The 20,696-nt window shown below is 33.3% G+C and overlaps 1 protein-coding gene across 1 annotated transcript; it reads right to left on the reverse strand.

The window, feature by feature from the left end:
• Nucleotides 1-11,947: 11,947 nt before the first annotated feature.
• LOC129564971 (uncharacterized) lies at nt 11,948-19,802 on the reverse strand. Its single transcript, XM_055439224.1, has 2 exons — nt 19,230-19,802; nt 11,948-12,091 (listed from the first exon to the last, which is right to left on the reverse strand). Exons 1-2 carry the CDS (start codon nt 19,800-19,802, stop codon nt 11,948-11,950), a joined length of 717 nt encoding a protein of 238 aa, XP_055295199.1.
• Between the last annotated feature and the right edge of the window lie 894 nt (nt 19,803-20,696).

A 20,696-nucleotide genomic window follows, 5' to 3' on the forward strand; every position in this document is an offset into this window, starting at 1 on the left:
TATCAATCCAAGTGCTAAGTGAACATTTGCATATGTCAAGTACACTAGAATTAGAGTGTGCGCAACGTAGATGATGAAGGCAGCTTTTCAACTATTGGATAATTTGGTTGAGCCTGAGTTGTATCCAAATGCATCAAAAAAATTCAACACATATTTTATTCGTTCGGACAACATATTTTTATCAATTTCTGCTTTGAAATTGTGCAATAGGTTCCGTATTTGAAGAAAAATGAAAACACAATGATGCTCATGGAAAGTAATACGATTTTTTAGGTTACATTGATCGAGAAAAAGAATGTAGAACATATTTGGTTAATGGCCATAATGTAATTTCAAAGCAAAATATTAGTTCCAGGAACACGATAAAATCAGAGGGACATTTCAATTTGATTCTATGTCTGATATTGTTTCAATAAAGTTTAAAGCTTTTTAAGTTCAAATGTTTCGATAATTCTTGTTCAAATGATTAATAATCATTAATAATTTATAAATAATTTTAATGTAGTTTAACGTGTTCATTTAAGGTAGGGACGAGGATATAAAAGAATTTAAAGACAAAATCAAAGGGGAAGCAAGAAGCTATTGGTTGTATTCCTTAAATTGATAAAATTGAATGAATATAACCATATAGGTTATAATTGCACCGATGAGCTGAAAAGGCATACTTATTATTTGGTTATTCACATCAATTGGTTAATTTTTCAAAATAAAAATGGATGTATTCACTTTGAGAAAAGTTTTGTTTTCAACTGGAAAAAGGCCTTTGGCATGCAACTCGATTGAGTGATGAATGAAATGCAGCTGCGTTGCTTCGATCTAAAAACACATGCTTTTTTAATGACGAGAATTTGTTCTATATGTAAATTATCTGGACTTACCTGCGTTGATAGAGTAATATTCTGATAGTTCAAATCAATCCTATGGAGATGAAACTTTATGCCTTTTTTCTGAAACGAAAACCAAAGATGATTACTTTTGTCATGGAAGCAGCGATGTTATGAAAATATACGATTATTTGAACCCTACCACTTGAGAACAGCGTATAAAACTTTCAGATAGGAAATAGATCAACATTGGTGGGTGTATCATCCAAATAGCTGACGCTGAAACATTTATTTCAAATTATAATGAATTTGAAAGTGATGATTTAGATTTCTTTAAATTGGTTTTTGACAAGTAATGTAAGATTTACTTATGATACGTGTGTTATGTAGTATGGTATCGTTATTAATATCAATATTGATGTAAAGCCAATTGAGATCGGCCAGAAAGAAGTAAAAGCAAAATAACACAGCAGTCCCTTGAGACAAACCGAATATGTCATTTAGAAAACTGCCCATTTCATAAACACGATAATAATATTCACGGATCCATTTGAGTCTATGGAAATCTGTTGACCGATTTGTGAAATCATTTTCGATTGCTTTCAGCTGGAATCGTAATACATCCACACAGAATATATAATAAAATACTCTGGCTTCGCAGATTTTGATGAGAAAAATGTAAATAAATACAACTTCGCTCTTTGATAGATTTCCTTTTACAATGATCATCAAAATGCCGAAGGCTGAAGCGAAAAAGCACAAGATAAACTTCAATAAATAATATGTGAATGTGGGTATGGTATTTTGTGGGAAATAAAATTCATCAATTCGCTGAACGGTTCGCCAGAAATGTCGATGCTCTCGCTTCTGAAGATTTGAATCCAAGATGATACTCCAATATGTGTACAATGCGGCTGAATACTATCGAAATATGAATATTTACATTTTGGTACTGACGGTGACGAAAAAAATTGAGTTTGTTCTTTCGGTACTACCTGTAGCATAAAATTGATGGCTTTAACTATTGGCACTGTCGATAAATTGAGTAACAGGCGAATTTTGTATAGTGTGAAGATTACTGCCATTAAAACATGTATCGTATTGGTGCGGTGAATTGCTTTTTGACTATTTGATAACCTAGACAGTCCCGAATTAAAACCACATACATCGAAATAATTCAACAGATAGTTTATTATTTCAGGTGACATTTCAGGTGAATCGTTTTAGTGTTATTCACAGCCATTGAACAAGTGACTGTAAGTCTTGGAAAGTTTATAACATTTTGTAAGCAACTTTTGTATGTGCTTAAATTTCAGTACAAATAAAGAAATTAACTCTAACATATTTCGAATCAGTAAAGTTTTTATTTTAATTTGATAAAAAGTGTGATGGCTATGACATAAAATATTCCAATTTAATATATTGATGGTATTGGAATGTACATAAAATGGGTAATTACACCATTTATTGTCTATATCTGGTGCAATTGTCCTTTACTCTTTATTCTTTTCTGCAATTATTTGCTGTTGTTGATGTCATATTCTTTGAATTGATAGAATTGAATGTACATAGCCATATAGGCAACAATCGCACCGGTAAGCTACAAAAGCAAAAAGTAATTGGTTACCCTTCAAAATGAAATGGATGTATTTACTTTGAGAAAAGTTTGGTTGTCAATTAAAAAAAGCCCTTTGGCATGCAACTCGACTGAGTGATGGATGAACTGCAACTGCGTTGTTTCGATCTGAAAATGATCATTCACGTTGGGAAAAAAATAGAAAAAACCTTTGCATACTCTAGCACTGATACCTGCGTCGACAGAATAGTGTTGTGATAGCTCAAGTCAATCTGATTCAGATGAAACGTCACGCTTTTTTTCTAAAACGAATACAAAAGATGCTGGATTTACCAAGGATAGATTTCTCTCGATATAAAAATCGTTTAAGCATACCATTAGAGAACATCGTGTTATACTCTCAGAGAGATAATAAATCAACATTGGTGGATGCACCGTCCATATAATTGAAACTAGAATGTTTAAAATTGGAATTTTTCTTGAAATCGATTGTCATTGAAATATTTGAAAAGTGTATAGTATATTACTTATGAATAGCCAACAATTCTGTCTTGTAAAATGCAGGTATAACCAATTGACATCGGCAAGAAAGAAATAGAAACAACACAAAACAGTAGCAATTTGAGATAAACCGAATACGTCGTTTAGAATGCTAGTCATCTCATAGACACAATTATAATATTTCCGAATCCATTTGAACTGTCGGTTATCCGGTTGTCGATTGATGAGAAAATTATCAATTATTTTCAGCTGGAATTGTAATACTTCCACACACAAAATGTAATGAAAAAATCTGGCTTCACCGACTTTGATTAGGAAAATGTAAAGAAAATGAACTTCTCTATCCGACGGATTTCCTATCAAAATAATCATCAATATGGCTACAGCTGAAGTGAAGAAGCACAAGATGAACTTCAATATACAGCCGATGTGTGTGAAATTATTTTGTGGAAAATAAAATTTATCAATTTGCTCAACAATTGTCCAGAAACGTCGATGCTTTCGCTTCTGAAAATTTGAATCCAAAATAATGCTCAAATTTGTGTACAAGGCCGCCGAATACTAGAAAATGAACAATTTACAATGATACAAATATGTAATGTCTATAGATTGGTGAGAATAAGAATGTACTTGTAGAATGAAGTTTATGGCTTCAAGCAATCGTCCAGCCGAACAAAATTTAAAAATTAGACGAATTTTAAAGAGCGAGAAAAATACTGCCAACAAAATATGCGCAGTATTTATGATGTAAGCCACTTTTCGATTATTTGATAATTGTGACACCCCTGAATTAAAACCACAAGCATCGAAATAATTCAAAGCGCACCTCGTTTGTTTGGACAACATTTTGTAATTGGTAATGCGAATTTTGTATTAGTTTAGGAGTGAATTGACAAGCTACGGAGTTGTGCGCCTCTTGTGAGTTTTTGTCGACTTGAAGAGCATTTATAGACTGCATTATTGATCTCTAATTGCATTGATGCATGTTATTTTCATTAGTTAGTATAGCTTATTGCACACCTAGATTAGTATTGATAAAGTAAATAATTTAGATATTTACATTCATTTATCTTTAAGATATGATTAAAAAATATGATGATGATATGGGTAATAATACCATCGAAGCTATTTGTGATTATTGGCGTTATGGTCTTTGTTGAATTGATAAAATTGAATGAACACAACCATATAGGCAATAATTGCACCGGTAAGCTGAAAATACGAGCATATAATAAGTTGATGTTTATTCATGAATGAAACTGGCTTCTTTACTCGCAGAAAAGATTCGATATCAACCAAGAAGAGACCCTTAGCATGAAACACAATTGAGTGATGGATTGAATGTAGTTGGGTTAATTCAGCCTAAAAAAGCATCAACCTAATTTTATGAACGATTTCCTATTACATCAAACCTTCTTAGTACCTGTGACGCCAGAACATTATCATGATAGTCGAAGTCTTATTCAAATGGAATTTTATGCTTTTCATCTAAAATGAAAGAAAGTTGTAAGAATTTACTCGTTTCTTTCGATGAAAAAGGAATAACGCATACCACGGTTGAGCATCGCGCCGTACTTTCAGAAATACAATATATCAGCATTGGTGGATGTATGGTCCATAATAACAAATTCTTTTCTCATTAAATGAAATATTGAAGAAGAAAAATACTAGAAGACTTACTTAGAATGCGTAATACAGTTTGCTCCATGGTTTGAATAACTGGCATATATCCAATTAACATCGGTCAGAAAGAAGTAAAAACAAAATAGAACGACAGCCACTTGAGACAAACCGAATACATTGTTGAGATGATTGGTTATCTCATAAATAAAATGATAATAACCACGAATCCATTTGCACCGATGGACGTCAGTTCGTTGATTGATGAGGACATTTTCAATTGTTTTCAGCTGAAATTGCAACACTTCCAAACAGAAAATATAGTAAAACACTTCATCTGTTGCAATGATAATTGAAAAGGCTAAGGTTGAAGTAAAAAAGCGCAGAAGGAATTTTAATAAATAATCTGTGACATTGAAGCCATTTTGTGGAGAATAAGATCCATCAATTTGATGAACCACATTCCAGAAGTGTCGATGCTCTCGTTTCTGAAGATTTGAATCCACTACTACATATAAGACAATATGGATATAACGCAGCCGAATACTACGCGATTGAAAAAAAATAAATTTTCATTTATTTTCTATGTATTGACGGTGAATTCCGTTCATGTTTCTCATACCTGTAGCACATAATTTACCACCTCGAGCCACTGTACTGACAACATATGTTTTATTAGTAAGCGAATTTGGTAGAGTGTAAACAGCACTGCCAATAAAATTTGCGTAGCATTTGCAATGTAAACTGCTTTTCGACTACTCGATATTTTTGTTAGCCCAGAATTGAAACCGCAAGCATCGAAATAATGCCAAAGCAATTTTATTGTTTTGCACGGCATTTTTATTATTTTTCTGCATGACATTTTAGTTAATATTCACATTCTCAAATGAACTGTGCTCTTCTACCATGTTTTGTAAAGGACGTTGACAAAATGAAACTCGTTTAAAGGTTAGTTGAAATTTAAAGTATGTAACTAGACCTTACTTGAGTAGTTGTCTCACAGCGAGCGTTTTATTCATTACAATGAATTCAATTTGCAGTTTTAGAACCTATACCCAACGGCTGTAATACAATTAATTGATTCCTTTTAGTTCTAGTAAACTCTAAGACATACATATGTGTCGCTGAGCATAAAAATGGGAATACAGATCTGTTACAGCAACAATCGAACATAAAATATTGTTCCCTGAAAACGTTACATGAATTTCCATCTAACGCGAGTGTAACATGAGTTGCATTAGAAACAGTATTAGCTCATGTTACACTCGCGTTGGATAGACATTCATGTAACGTTTTTAGAGAACAATATTTTATGTTCGGTTGTTGCTGTAACAGATCTGTATTCCCATTTTTATGCTCAGCGACACATATAACCTTGTGAAGTACACTCATCGCTCACTGCATAATTTAATTGAAAGCATGATATTATTTCAAATTAAAAATTCATTCCGTATGAAATGCTCGATGGATTATCCACCCAAAAGCTCATTCATGAGACGCTTTAGTGATTATGCAAATGCCTTTTCTCATTTGATGAATAAATGTTCAATAATGATAACCAAATATCAAAATAACGTATATCCTTCTGATGAAAAAAATGTTTAAAAATTGAATGTTGTTGATAGGAAATGATACAAGCGAAACCATAGCTGTTAAGGTCTCCGTACAATGTAAAGCACAAGGAAATTCGAGGAAGTCATCACGTTATTTTGTTTCTTGTACCTCGACTCCTGCAAATGGCGTCGTAAAAGCCATTTAACAATGTTTTATCTTAGATTATAGCGAAGCACTAAATTCTATGTTCACATGGTTCAATGTGAAAATCAATATATTTTCCATTATTATTGAAAATATCGAGAAAAAAAATGCCCGATGTAATATTATGTTGGCAAAATTTACCTAACGATAATCCATAGAACTGAATATATATAAACATAAAAGCAATAACTCCTCCCATAAACTAAAACCAAATGAAGAAATGAGTAGCATTTACATAGTACAGTCGATTGAATTTTTATCTTAAGGAATGTTTGGCAATTGATTGCAAAGATTCCTCTCGCATGAAATGAGATTGACTGATGCATTAAATGCAATTGCGTTGTTTCCACCTAAAAAAATCGACATTCACAATGAATATTTCAGTTTTCATTGCAATTTACCATTTGCAACCTGAACAAGCATTTCAACATCATCGCCATTGATGTCAATCTCATTCAAATGAAGAACAATACAATCGACCTAAAAAGATAGTTGAAAGAAGAGACAATAGAATAATCTATTTTCTATCGTTCGGGACTTTTTTGCATTAAAAGACCATACCTTTTCGTAAAAACGTGTCACACTTTGAGACAAATAAACTATCAAAAGTAAATTGTTCACATTCCAAATTAATAATTCTAAATGAAAAAAATGGCTAGTGAATTTTTATATTAAGTATAGAAACAACGGAAAAATCACCTAAAGCTCCCAATGTGGGAACAAAGCTGAAGTGTACAAGCAGGTAATTCATTTCCGTGAGAATGAGATAGAAGCAATAGGAAATTGCAGCCACTTGAGATAAACCGAATACTTTATTTAAAAAATTTGCCATTTCGTATACACAACTGTAGTGTGAACGTATCCGTTTGAAACCAGTTGATTTGATGCAAATAACAGTTTTAATTTCAATCGCCTCAAATTCATTGTCGATAGTTTTTAATTGGCTGCGTAACACTTCAACACAGAAAATATAGAAAAACACTCGGACTGCCCACATTTCGATTAAGAGAATATAAAGCAAACAATAAATGAATTCGCGATTACTTGCTGAGAATAATGCCGAAAGACATAAAACTGTAGCGAAGATATATATTGCAAATTTTAATATCAAGCACAACAAGGTAAAGCCATACGAAGCAGTAGAGAGTTTGTTAATTTTTTCAAGATTTGCCCAAAACAGTTGATGTTCGCATCTGTAAAGGACCGAATCTAAAACGATAAACAAATAGGCGGATATAGCCGAAGAATGTTGCAACGCCGCATTGACCATTTCAATTGATTGATATCCAGGGTGAAAATAAATTGTGTAACTAGTTAGGTGAAAAGCATAAAACACTGCCAACGAAATGTGCACAACATGAATGAAGCGAGCTGTTTTTTGATTTCTGGACAATTTCGACGATCCAGAATTATAACCGTGAACGTAGAAAAAAACTCCAAATACACTCAATTTGCTTGGGTAGCATGTTGAATGAACAACGTCCGGCAACACAAGAACTGTAAGCCATTTTGAAACTTCACTTTACTTGCAATCATTCATTCGTGGTATTTTTTTTTATTTTATCGCAGCTTTCACTTTAATGAATTAGTTACGGCTTCTACTTTGAGCGGAAGCAATATAGAATGATTAAGCTAATAATACACGTAAATTGAATTCGAGTCATTACGACCAATGAAATTACTTCAAAATGATATTAATAACGATTAAATAACGCTATTTTCTTTCAAATAATCGCCTTTATACCTATTCAACTTTGAAATTAAAGCCTGCTGCAATATTATTGACGTAATTGTTTTAAAAATATTTTATTTTGTAGAATTCTTTATATATTTTCATTTTTTTAAAGCAATTTTTCTCAGACTCCCGTCTATTTGATGTGCTCCTTGAGTTGATAAAATTGAATGTACATAACCATATAGGTAACAATCGCACCGGTAAGCTAAGAAAGCAAATACTAATTGATTGCTTTTCAAAATGGAATGGATGTATTTACTTTGAGAAAATTATGGTTGTCAATTATAAAAAGCCCTTTGGCATGCAACTCGACTGAGTGATGGATGAACTGCAACTGCGTTGTTTCGATCTGAAAATGATCAATCACATGGGTAAAACAAAGAAAAAACCTTTGCATACGCTAGCACTGATACCTGCGTCGACAGAATAGTATTGTGATAGTACAAGTCAATCTGATTCAGATGAAACGTCACGCTTTTTTTCTAAAACGAATACAAAAGATCAATGATTTACCAAGGGCAGATTTCTCTCGATCGTTGAAGCATACCCTTAGAGAACATCGTGTAATACTTTCAGCGAGGAAATAGATCAACATCAATGGGTGTATCATCCAAATAGTTGAAACTAGATTTTTCGTTTAAATGATAATATTTTCAAGTCCATTGTTGTTGAAATATTTGAAAAAAAAATATATTGTAAGATTCATGCATTACTTATAATGAATAGAGTAGTACGTCTTATAAAATGAAAATATAACCAATTGACATCGGCAAGAAAGAAGTAGAAGCAACATAAAACAGTAGCCGCTTGAGACAAGCCGAATATGTCGTTTAGAAGGCTAGTCATCTCATAGATACAATGATAATATTTTCGGATCCATTTAAATTCTTGGTAATCAGTTTGTCGACTGATGAGAACTTTATCAATTGTTTTGAGCTGAAATTGTAATATTTCCACACACAATATACAATAAAACACTCTGGCTTCACTGATTTTGATTAGAAGCATATAAATGTAATTAATTTCTATAAACAAAGAATCTCCTTTTACTATGACCATCAATACGGCTACAGCTGAAGTGAAGAAGCACAGAACGAACTTCAATATATACCCTGTAAAATTGGCATTATTTTGTGGGAAATGAAATTCATCAATTTGTTTAACAATTGCCCAGAAACGACGATGCTTTCGGTTCTGGATGTTTGATTCTAAGATGATACTCAAATATGTCAACAAAATGGCCGAAATCTGTAAAATGAAATTTATCGCTTCAACCGATGGCTGTGCCGGAATTATTTGGATAGCTAGGTGAATTTTGAAAAGGAACAGAAATGTTGCCATAAAAATATGCGCAGTATTTGTGATGCAAGCAGCTTTTCGGCTACTCGATAATAATGACAGTCCAGAATTAAAACCACAGGCGTCGAAATAATTCAAGACACATGTCAATTGTTGGGGCAACATTTTGTAATTGATGTTAATAATGTGAATGGTCTCTTTTCAGCTTCTGTCGAGCGAAAAGTTTCAGCTTGAAACGCATATTAAAAACTGGATAATTGATCTTTAATAGTATTTGTGCACTTTATTTTATTAGTTTTTCATCTAATGTATAGAATTAAATTCAGAGTGTATGCCTGAACTGAATGTCTGTGGCGCTGTATTTATCTAGATAAGCCCAGTGGCTATTTGGTTGCATACAAACAAGATATCACACTGCTTTGCATGGATCATGTAGCGCACAGAATGAGTGCAACTAACATGTACAAGAACCAAATAGCCGCTGATTAATGCAACTCCATTAGATCGATATTCCATTAATTCATCCTGACACGAATCTAAATATTCGCTAGCATCGTAAATAATAATTATTTGAAACGCAGTAAAAACTATCATGATGTAAGCCATTTACTCAATTTTATTAAAAACACAAACATATGTTTATTTTTCAAAGTGCACAAATAAAATTTACAATGTATTGTGATGTGTTGCCTTTGTTTTAGACGAGCTCATAGAATTGGATAAAAATCACCATGAACGCCACTATTGCTCCAGCAAACTGAAACAAAGCCAATCAATAATTTATTCCGAAATTTGTACCAATTTACTCACTTTAAGAAATGCTCTGTTATCTATTTGGAATAGCCCTTCAGCATGCAATGTAATGGAGTGATGGATGAAATGCAGTTGGGTTGTTTCGATCTATGCAAATATATTTCGCACCCGGTTAATAGGTTTTCATCTCATAAAATACATATATGTTACCTCAGTCAAGATTGTCACATTGTACGAATCAAAGTTAACTTCATGAAGATGGAAACCAATAAATTTTGCCTTAAACCAAATGTTCAAGAAATTGTACAGACATTTTTGTTTTGTTATTTTGCTCCGAAAATCCTACCTTAGTGAAGCATCGTGTCGCACTTTCAGATAAATACAAGATTAGCAATCCTGAATGTATGAAAAAAATTATGCTTGCTGAAAAGGACTTCTCGTTATTACGATAACAACGCATTGGTAAAATATTTCATCAGAAAATAAACTGGTCAACACTTACTCAAATTGAATGCCATTGGAAGTTCGTCAAAGTGAATAAAAAACCAATTTAAGTTGGTCAAAATGTGGTGAAAACAATATGAAACTATAACTATCTGTGAAAAACTGAATACTTTGTTCAAATCATTTGTCATTTGGTGAATATTGTGGTGGAATTCTCGGATCCATTTAAGTCGATGTGCCGTTATTAAGAAACGCGACTTATTTCTAATTTTCCTGATGTCCTCATCAATGATTGTCAGTTGAAATTGTAAAATTTCCAGACAAAATATATAATAAAATACTCTGACTGAACAAATGCTTGTTGTGGAATGATAAACGAAGGTGAATCGATTGGCCATCTCATAATTCATTAAAATCATTATTAAAATACACATAAATGATACCAAAAAATATTCCACAAATTCCAGCACATAGCATCGAAGAGTGTAACTGTATTGATGTGAACACAATTGATTCATGCGTTGGATAATTTGCCAGAAATCGTGATGCTCTTTTCTATGAAGAATCGAGTCCAAAATAATAGTCCAATAGGCATATAAACCAGTAAACGAATATATTGTATAATTTATAACTTCCATTAACCGATAATAAGAAATCAATTCAATTGTGAACTGAACTTTGGAAAATGTGAAGTACGCAAGTATAATCAAATGCATAATATAGATGATAAAAGCAGCTTTACGGCTGTTGGATAGCTTAGTTATTCCGGATTTGTATCCAAAAACGTCAAAAAGTATTAACATGTATTCAATTCTTTTGGGCAGCATTTCGATATTTTTATTATGTCATCCACAACACAACAATTGTTTCTAAAAACTTATTTAAATATACACAATTTACATAAACTTGACGGCTAAAGTCAATTAAGTCTTATTTGATGAATTCCATAATCACGAAATATCAAATACAATAAATAATCTCATAAAAAAAAATTTAATGAAAAAACGTGATCAAATGTAACCTCCATTACCGTCATATTGTTTTTATTAGATCAAACGTGATAAACACGATGTTGATGCAACGATATTCGAAGTAATTCCAATTGCAACGACCATGGTCATTGAGTGCACTCTTAAATATTCGTCTGGCGAAAATATAATGATTTTGTGTGTGTTACATTTCTTTATGAACGAAATTTTAAAAATTATTCTGATTTTCGATCTACTTCTTGAGCTACATTCCAAATAACAACCATTTATAGGTCGTCAATCAAACGTTTTCGCAGAGAAATATGAAATTCATAATAATTGCTGTCTACACGGAATTCTTCAACATTATAACTTCTTACATCAAATTTAATGCTATGGCTATCGTCGCCCAAGTATGGATAGTTCCAAATCAATAGAATTTCGCTAGTAGAGTTTTTTGCTTTTAAAGTCACCCATCCGTCAGTTCCTGAAGGAGTAAACGATCGACCAGCCGAACAAACATAAAGCCATCTGCTGGCATTTTTGCCGAATGCTTTTCCTTTTGGTGATCGTATTTCAGTCGAATGATCACTTGGCGATGGTGTCCATTTACCTGAGAGGTAGATACGAGATTACAGATTTGTAAAGACTTAAAAAGATCCCTGGCATTTACCCCAATTCAGTCCAGCGTCTGTTTTATCAAAAGAACCATTTTCAGCCGTAAGCCGGCCGCAGAAACGTTTATACTCTACAAATGGGGACACTCCGTTTTCGCCATGTGAAAATATGTTATTCGCGGTGCTTGCAAAAAATACAAAAATTAAAAACAAATTCATCATTTTGAAACACATTTGCGTTTCTTCAACACAATTTTTTCACTATTAGTTTGGAATGTGAAGTATCTCGGCCAAAAACTGACTGTTAATGCAATGCGATACACGCAATTTATACAATCTGAAATGAACGATTGTTGAAGATATAAAATACTTGAAACTTTATTATCAAACAACGGTGAGTAGAAACAATGTAACGCTCGCTGAAATACACATTTTCAATTCAAGCTGAAAGGTAAATGACATTTATTATGAAGTGAGTGCTGTTGGGGCACTTGAAATGCAACAAAGTAAATAAAAGTTGCATTCATAATGAGACGAAATTTCAACATCACCAGAAAGATAGGATAAGAGAACTTGAGAGCGAATTCATTATTTATTCTTCACATACGTTTGTCGTATTTCATTCAACAATAACTTCTCATTATTACAAGCTTCATTTTTAATTGAAGTGTGTTCAATGCTCAATTTGTTCAAAATCGCGATGCGATTTCCACAATAGAATGTGATTTTACACAAAAAGCCTAATGAACTTGTTACTTTTCCGCAAACTTTGTTTGTTAGGAAAAGTATTGGTGTTACTAGCCAAAATTTCATGACATCTCCTCTTTCGGACCACTATAACGTCACGCCAAACTTAAAAAAGCACATATCTGTACACTAGGCAATGTAGATGGGATCAAATCCTATCGATCAAAAAGTTGACAAGATAATTGAGATCTGTAAAAGCCAAAAGTTTTGGCATGTTGAGACAAAGCTTCGGATTGATTTTTAGCCCATTCTGATCTACCAATTTCGTACCATAAGCCTCCGACTGAGGACCTGGAAAACCTTGAAAAATGACACTTTTGTATGAAAAATCGCCCAAAAAGCCATTTTTCAGGGTTTTGATCAAGGCAAACTGCCATTTTTTTGCAAAAATAATGGGAGTCTGTGAACGACCGAACACCTACTTGCCCATAAATTTGGTCCGAAATCAACATTTCTTGAAATTTTCCTCGAAAAATAGTCTTTTGTATGAAAAATCACAAAGAAAGCCATTTTTTAGGGTTTTGGTCAAAGCAAACTGATGTTTTTTTGCAAAAATAATGGGAGCCTTCAAACAACCGAACACCTAATTGCCCATATATTTGGTCCGAAATCAACATTTCTTGAAATTTTTGAAATTTTGTTCGAAAATGACACTTTTGTATGGAAAATGGTCGAAACAGTTATATTTTAAGGTCGAAAATGCTATGAAAAAAGGGTCCATTGAAATTTTGGTTAAACATTAAGCGGGCGGTAAACTAAATTGCTACGGAGCGGAAAAGTTTGGATTATGTATGTAATTCGTTTTATTTCTCTAGATGATTTTGCAGTTTGGTTTCGTGTTCATCGATTACTTCAATACATTTCAAAAAACTGAATATATGTTGACATGAAAACTGCAATTGCTCCAGTGAGCTAAAGAAAGAGAAAATGAATTTAATGGATTTATTCACTGAAGATGGAACCAACGTGTTTGCCTTGAGAAAAATTCCATTGTTAATTTGATAGAGTCCTTTCGCATGTAAAGACATCGTATGATGAAATAAGTGCAACTCCAATGTTTCAACCTAAAAAGCGAATTACATTTCATGAAGAGAAATGTTGACTGATAAAAGTGCAATGTCATGGTTTCAACTATGACCCTATTAAAACACTAGAATACGTTGCTAATCTTGTGTCGTGATGAATTTGTACTTTAATTTGAATTAAAAAAACAATAAAATCTGCCTGACCTGCGTTACTAGCTCCAAACTAAGGTGACAGATGTTTATTTCATTCAAATGGGAAGAGATTTTAATCGTCTGGAACAGTTTGAAATGAAAAAAATCAATGAAAATTCCCAGTATTTCAAATGGTTGATTTCTCGTGGAAAAACATACTGTAATGTAACAATTATGAGCTGCACGAAATAAATAGAATATTATAATTTGCGTATGACCGATCCAAGTTGTGATCACTGAAATATATTAAAATTCAATCTTAACCAAACTCTGGATAGATCTCAGATAAAATGTTTCGTTAAAAAAAATCTTTGAAATGCTTACGAATATTTTGTGCAAGAGTGTACTTGTCAAAGGTAGAATAAAACCAATTCAAGTTGGTGACAAAGCTATAAAAGCAAAATAGTATGGTGGCAGCCTGTGACCAAGCGAAAACTGTGCTCAAAAGTTCCATCATTTCACTGACGCAATAATAATACTCTCCTATCCATTTCATTCGTTTCGATTCAAATTCATAAAATGTAGAAGTTTCTGGTGCACCCAATTGATATGAATGCCTTGTTCGAACAATGTTTAGTATGCATTTTATCGTCAACATTTCATTTTCAATTGTTTTCAACTGTTGATAAACAACTTCTAAGCAAAATATATAGTAGAATATTCGGATCTGGCAGATCGAAATAAGGATAATGAACGCAAAAACCGAATTTGAGTTTGGAAATCCGTTGGATGCGTAGATGAGCATATATAAAATTATTGACATTAACATATATTCTGTGAATCGCCATAAATAATTGTTGAAATGTATATTTTGTCTGCAAAAACACTTATCAATCCGTTGTAAAATGTTCCAGAATGAGTTATGCTCTCGGCTGTAAACGAATGAGTCTATGATGATTAACCAATAGGTGTACATTGCAGCTGTATACTGTGCGAATAAAATTACATTTATTTTTTTTCTGTAGTGATGACGAATGCCGGTCGAACAAATTCAAGTTCGTTTTTTTTTGTACCTGAATCATTTCATTTATCGTTTCGAGTATTCCGCTTAGGGCTGATAATTCGACGAAAAAATAAAATTGGTATAACGTGAAAGCCATTGCGAATAAAAAATGCACAAAAATGATACAAAATCTCCCATTTCTACTATTCGATAATGCTGAGGATCCGGTGGTATAGCCCCAAACATCAAAAAACGTTAAAATAAACACAATTTGTCTTTGTAACATGTTGGTGTTTTTATTTAAATAAGCGAAAATGTTCGATGGTCCGCATTGCTTACTTCAACCAGAACAATATGGAACAAACGACATATCTAAATAAAATTATCAGCATAAATGCGACAGCACATTGATGATAGAACATTTAATATTCCAAAAGCAGTCGAGTACTGATAGTAACATTATATTTGTAATAATGATAATTGGTTGCTTTCAAATTGATGAAAAAGCTGATTTTTGAATTCCTTCGAAGCTTAATGCATTTCAAAAAATTGGATAAATATGGAAAAATAAGCAATAGTTGCACTGGTAAGCTAAAAATGAACATAAATATATTGAAAGCATAAGCTTTGATGAAATGAGTATTGGGTTTACCTTCAGCAAAATGCCATTATCAATCAAAAAGAGGCCCTTTGCATGAAGGCAAATTGAATGATGAAGTAGATGCATTTGTGTCGTTTCGATCTGGACACCGAAATCGACTTCTTTGATTACAAGTTCTTCATTTAACGTTTGATTGGAGTGTAAAAATCGGCAATCGATTGCATATAAATGCGAGTGGATATGTTTTATCTTGAAACAAAGGACACAACCGATTTGAATGGAAATTTCTTTTTGTTCCTTCAACACATACCTTTTTTGAAAGCCTGAATGCACTATGAAACAAATACACGATAACCATCTGTGAGTATAAGAACCAAACAGCTAAAACTATAAAAAAAATTAAGAAAACATAAACTTGAAAAAAAAAATTAATTTCACATACTTAGAAGTTGTATAGTAGAATACTCATAATAATGAGCATAAATCACATTCACACCGGTTAAAACAGTGTAAAACCCAAATAAAACGGCTGCTGCATTTGACCAACCAAAAAACTCGTTCAACAGAGTTGTCATCTCGTGAATGTTTGCATAATATTCTCGAAACCATTTCAGTTCATTTGAGTAAGACGTATTATTTAATTGCATGGTCTTCAACTCTCTTTCGATCATTTTCAATTGAAAGTGTATTACCTCCAAACAAAATAAATAGTAGAATATTCGGATTTGACAAACTGTTATCAAAGTGAGATACACAAAAATTGAATCAATATTGTCAAAATTCTGCGTTGAATGAAATAGAAGAAAAAAGGAAACTGCTATAAAAAAGTATGCACTTATTTTTAAAATAAAGCGTTGAAAAGAATTCGTTTGACGACAGAAACAGCTGTCGATACGCTGAAGAGCATCCCAAAACTGTTTGTGCTCATTTCGATGGAACAATGAATCCAATATTATTATCCAGTAGTTATACACTGGAGCCGAAAATTGAGCGGACACATTCACCACTTCAACAATTTCCAAATGATGGTGCGACGGTAAGCAGAGCGTTAGATACACTTTGTATACAGTGAAGAAAGCAACCAAAAAAATATGAAACATGAATATAAGGTAAGTGATTTTTCGGTAACGAGAGAGACTGGATGATCCAGTGGCATAGCTCCAAACGTCGAAAAAGTTTAAAAAATACACAATTTGTGGAGGTAACATCGTCGAACAGCTTCTGTGTTTCTAATAAACCATTTTGAAAGGTGTACCAGCTGATATTTTAAATGAATTTTCCGGAACCAAACTGTCAGTGTGTCTGTGTATGTGTCTGTGCACAATGCACATATTCATTTATTGCTGTTTAATTTGATTGGAAGCATGATAAGTGACTATCTTGGGTCCCTGTTATTAATTAGTTATTTCTTGATAAATTGAATTGACCATTCCATTCGAAATTACAAAGAATGATCGGCAGCTTTACTTCATCGATGACAACAAAAACCAAATCTGAGCTAAATTTCGTAACCCAAGGTCGACTCCACACTTAACTTTTAAATGTGACACCTCGGTAAGTGTGAGCATTCGTCTTGCGACAAAGAGAATGAAAACAAGTGCGCGTGTGCTAAGCACTAAGTGTGTCTGATGCGATGCTTCTAAATGTAGCGACTAACAGACACACACACACTTGTTTTCATTCCCTTTGCCGCTTATTCGCAAGACGAATGCTTTTATTTTGCACGATTTACACAGAGAATATGTTCTGAATGTAAGCAAAGAATAGAAAACGTTCGTTCAAAGTTTGATTCATGTAAGAAATCCGCTCGAAGATTGAAGGATCTTTTTCACATGGAGCTTGCAAATAAGACACCACGCTCCACGACCTTTTTCTTCTTGAGGTCCTGATCAAAATATTTGAAGCTTTCAAGACTTTTCGTTTAATGCTAGCAAGCTTGCTTTTGTTTTTGAAGAAAAAATCGTTTCACTCAGAATTGAGTGTATACCTTCTTCAGTGTGCATTTTTGAAACAACGGTTCTAACTGCGAAATAAAAGTTTTACTCCAAACTAAATGATAATACTATGTGCCAGTGAAATTTTGAAATACGGTCGTCTGTCTTGGTCAAAAATCGATCTGGCGACCTCCATGTGAAAAATGTTTGACTTCGTATGGAATGGTCGAATAGAAAAATCAATTCATTAAACTTAATTTCAAAATTACAACAACAACAATACACTTTTAAAGAGTATTAATACCTTCTAATGCCTGGGTTTGACGAACTCTTTTTTCGCAAATGTAATGCATTAAGTTACAAAAGTGTAGAAGGTTCACAAAAACTGACCGTTTGGCATTAGTGTATCCAATCGATTACACTAAATTACCAATGACCTTGGCATGATTGATTCGCTTAACTTTTTATTTTAAATAATTTCTCAACTGTCCTATCATATTCAATCAAGCAAATCCAATGAATGCTGTTCCAAATTAAAACTAATTTTCAGAGATGGAGTAAATGCAGACAAGTATATATGCAGACTGCGTGCAGACAAGTATATATATATATACAAATACATAGAGTATTAGCTGACGCGTGCGCTCAACGGCTCAACGCAAAGGTATACGTTTTAGCATATACCGATATACATATACATACACTTGCGGTAAACGATGAACAATCTTTGCTAATTTTTGCAAGCAACTTTGCAAAAAATAAAATTTATTCGTCTGCAGTTTTTTCAGTTCGACTGAGGTGTTGCAGAAAATAAATAAATTTATGTTGAAAATGACCTGTTAAATATGAGTTAATTATTCAAAGTACGATCCAAGATATAGTATTTTTATTATTTATATCTGTTTTAGTAAACTACGTTTCATTCAGAATTCGGATCATACAAATTGAATGGGATTAAACTTGCACAAAAAATGGAGAACAAAAAAGAATAAATTTAACGACGAGATTCTCTCCTGTTACTCTATAAAATAAATATTTGTTACAGAAAGTTCCATTTGCTACAACACATGTTATTTTTACAACTTGATGATCGAAGACGAACTCTCGGAGTATCATTGCCACGGGTATTTAATCCCTCGACCTTGAAAAGAGTTGCGTCCGTTGATCTATTTTGAACTAATTCGCCGCCGTATGGATTAACGATAAATCGTGTTGATGAAACAAATACCTGATCATAGTTGGGGCCTCAAAATACAAGTTCCGACTGAAACCAAGAAAAGAAAAATTAGGAACGTTCATCTCCTGGTGATGGTGCGAGAAAAAGTCTGATGGCATCAAGATAATTCATTTTACCACTCCTAGTGAAGGAAATTTTATCCTTTTAACCACCGTTGACGTTCTGAAATAAACAAAATTCAAATATTACTACTGTACATGGCCCATCTAACGTTTGTATTAGTTTACTTTGGGTCGATTATAAACAATAAGCCGCTTTCATACATGGTGCAATACAAAAGACCATTTCGATCAACGGTCAAACCCAGTATCAATGGAAGCGGAGTTACACCACTGTTTCTGAAATCATATACCACTCGGCCGTTACCTTAAAATCGGATTTCATTTGAAAGAACAATCATTAAGCTTTGAGGACACAAGAAAAGCTTCAAAGAAAAATGAATAATATTTACATACGTCTCCCGTTTTGCAGTCGTAATCTAGTTCGACGATTTGATAGCGACATGCATCGCCGTGGTAAAATTTATTCAACTCATAGTTGATCAATCCCGTAGTAATTTTCATATTTGTAAAAATGGTTGTAAGTTGGTATTTTGCATAGCGATACGTTGCATATACGTTGTCAGCTGCACAGAATGTTGTTCTGTTCAAAGTACCCGTAAACAGGCGACCTTTTTTTTCGGCGTAAGCATAATTTAGATGGCCATAGGCTTCGAACAGTGTTCGAACCACCGTAGCGGTTGGTGATACTCCATCCCAGCGTATAACTTTGACAACACCAAGAAGACCAACAACGAATTCATTGTCACATCCTTCAACTGGGTAGATAAATGACGGCGATTGTTCGCCAGTGATTTGTGCTCCATAAATTTGACCCGTATTGTAGTCATAACGATATATTGAATTGACTCCGGTTGGCGAAACAAAATCTACCGCATAAATACTTTGCGTTTGAGCATCCCAAACTGCTCCGGCGATAAAGTTGGTATTTGGCATAGATATCGGAATTATGTTGACGGCCGTGGCCATTTTTCCGAAGGAACAGTGCTGGAAATATGTTAGTTAATAGTTTTAAAATGCAAAATAGCACGATTATGTCACACACAAAAAGCAAATTCACTAAGTTAGCAATGTTTCTGGGTGACTACATACAAACAGGTTACTGAGAATCTACCACAGTATTTTTGTATATATCGATGATAGAGTTACCACAGTTTGTTTGAAAGTTACCACAACTTCAAGAGTATTTTTACATTTTGTATCGACACAAACTGTGTCAACTCTTCCACACCCCAAAATATGTAGTGAACTTACACCATTTTCTTTCTGTGTACACATGCATATGATCGACTGAACCAAAAGCAGCACAACACCAAACGACTTATGCATTTTAGCTAATGCCAGGTAAAATGTAATAAATTATTATAAGAAAAACACCTAACGCAACTGAATGTTGACCAAATGTGGACGCACTTAAATACCTTCATTACGATGGAGAAAGTATTGAAAAGAAAAAATGTTAACGAATAAAACATCAAATAAACAACAAGGGCACAGCTGTGTATTCACACACAAACAATCAATGTAGATCGAGTAATCAAACAATTTTGGTACAAAGCAAACATTGGAAATAAGTTCTGTGTATATTGGTGCACGGTCAAAACTTCAAATGGGGTTCTCACTTTTGAAAAACGCTTCTATCTCGGTTAAAATCGGATTTCATACAAACCGGGAGGGAATTTAAGGTGAGTTATACCGGCTTACTCTCCCTATACACCAGATTGATTCTGCTATATTTAATAAGATTGAAATGAAATCAGTAAAGTCTGATGTTCTATTCTACATTCAAATGTATGCAAATTCGATCCAATTCTCAATGACGAGGTTAAAAAAATCTCAGCGGCTTTCAATCATTTAAATCTC

This window comes from Sitodiplosis mosellana, unplaced genomic scaffold (assembly GCF_009176505.1).
Source record: "Sitodiplosis mosellana isolate CC-2019 unplaced genomic scaffold, AAFC_SMos_1.0 Smas_scaffold_2, whole genome shotgun sequence".
Taxonomy (NCBI): Eukaryota; Metazoa; Arthropoda; class Insecta; order Diptera; family Cecidomyiidae; genus Sitodiplosis; species Sitodiplosis mosellana.

Bases quoted from the DNA above. Each gene is read 5' to 3' on its own strand.
- LOC129564971 (XM_055439224.1), bottom strand. From the start codon at position 19,802: ATGGCCACGGCCGTCAACATAATTCCGATATCTATGCCAAATACCAAC. The intron at 12,092-19,229 runs GTATGTAAATAT...TCTACCTCTCAG, and splicing joins ACGACTGCAAAACGGGAGAC to GTAAATGGACACCATCGCCA.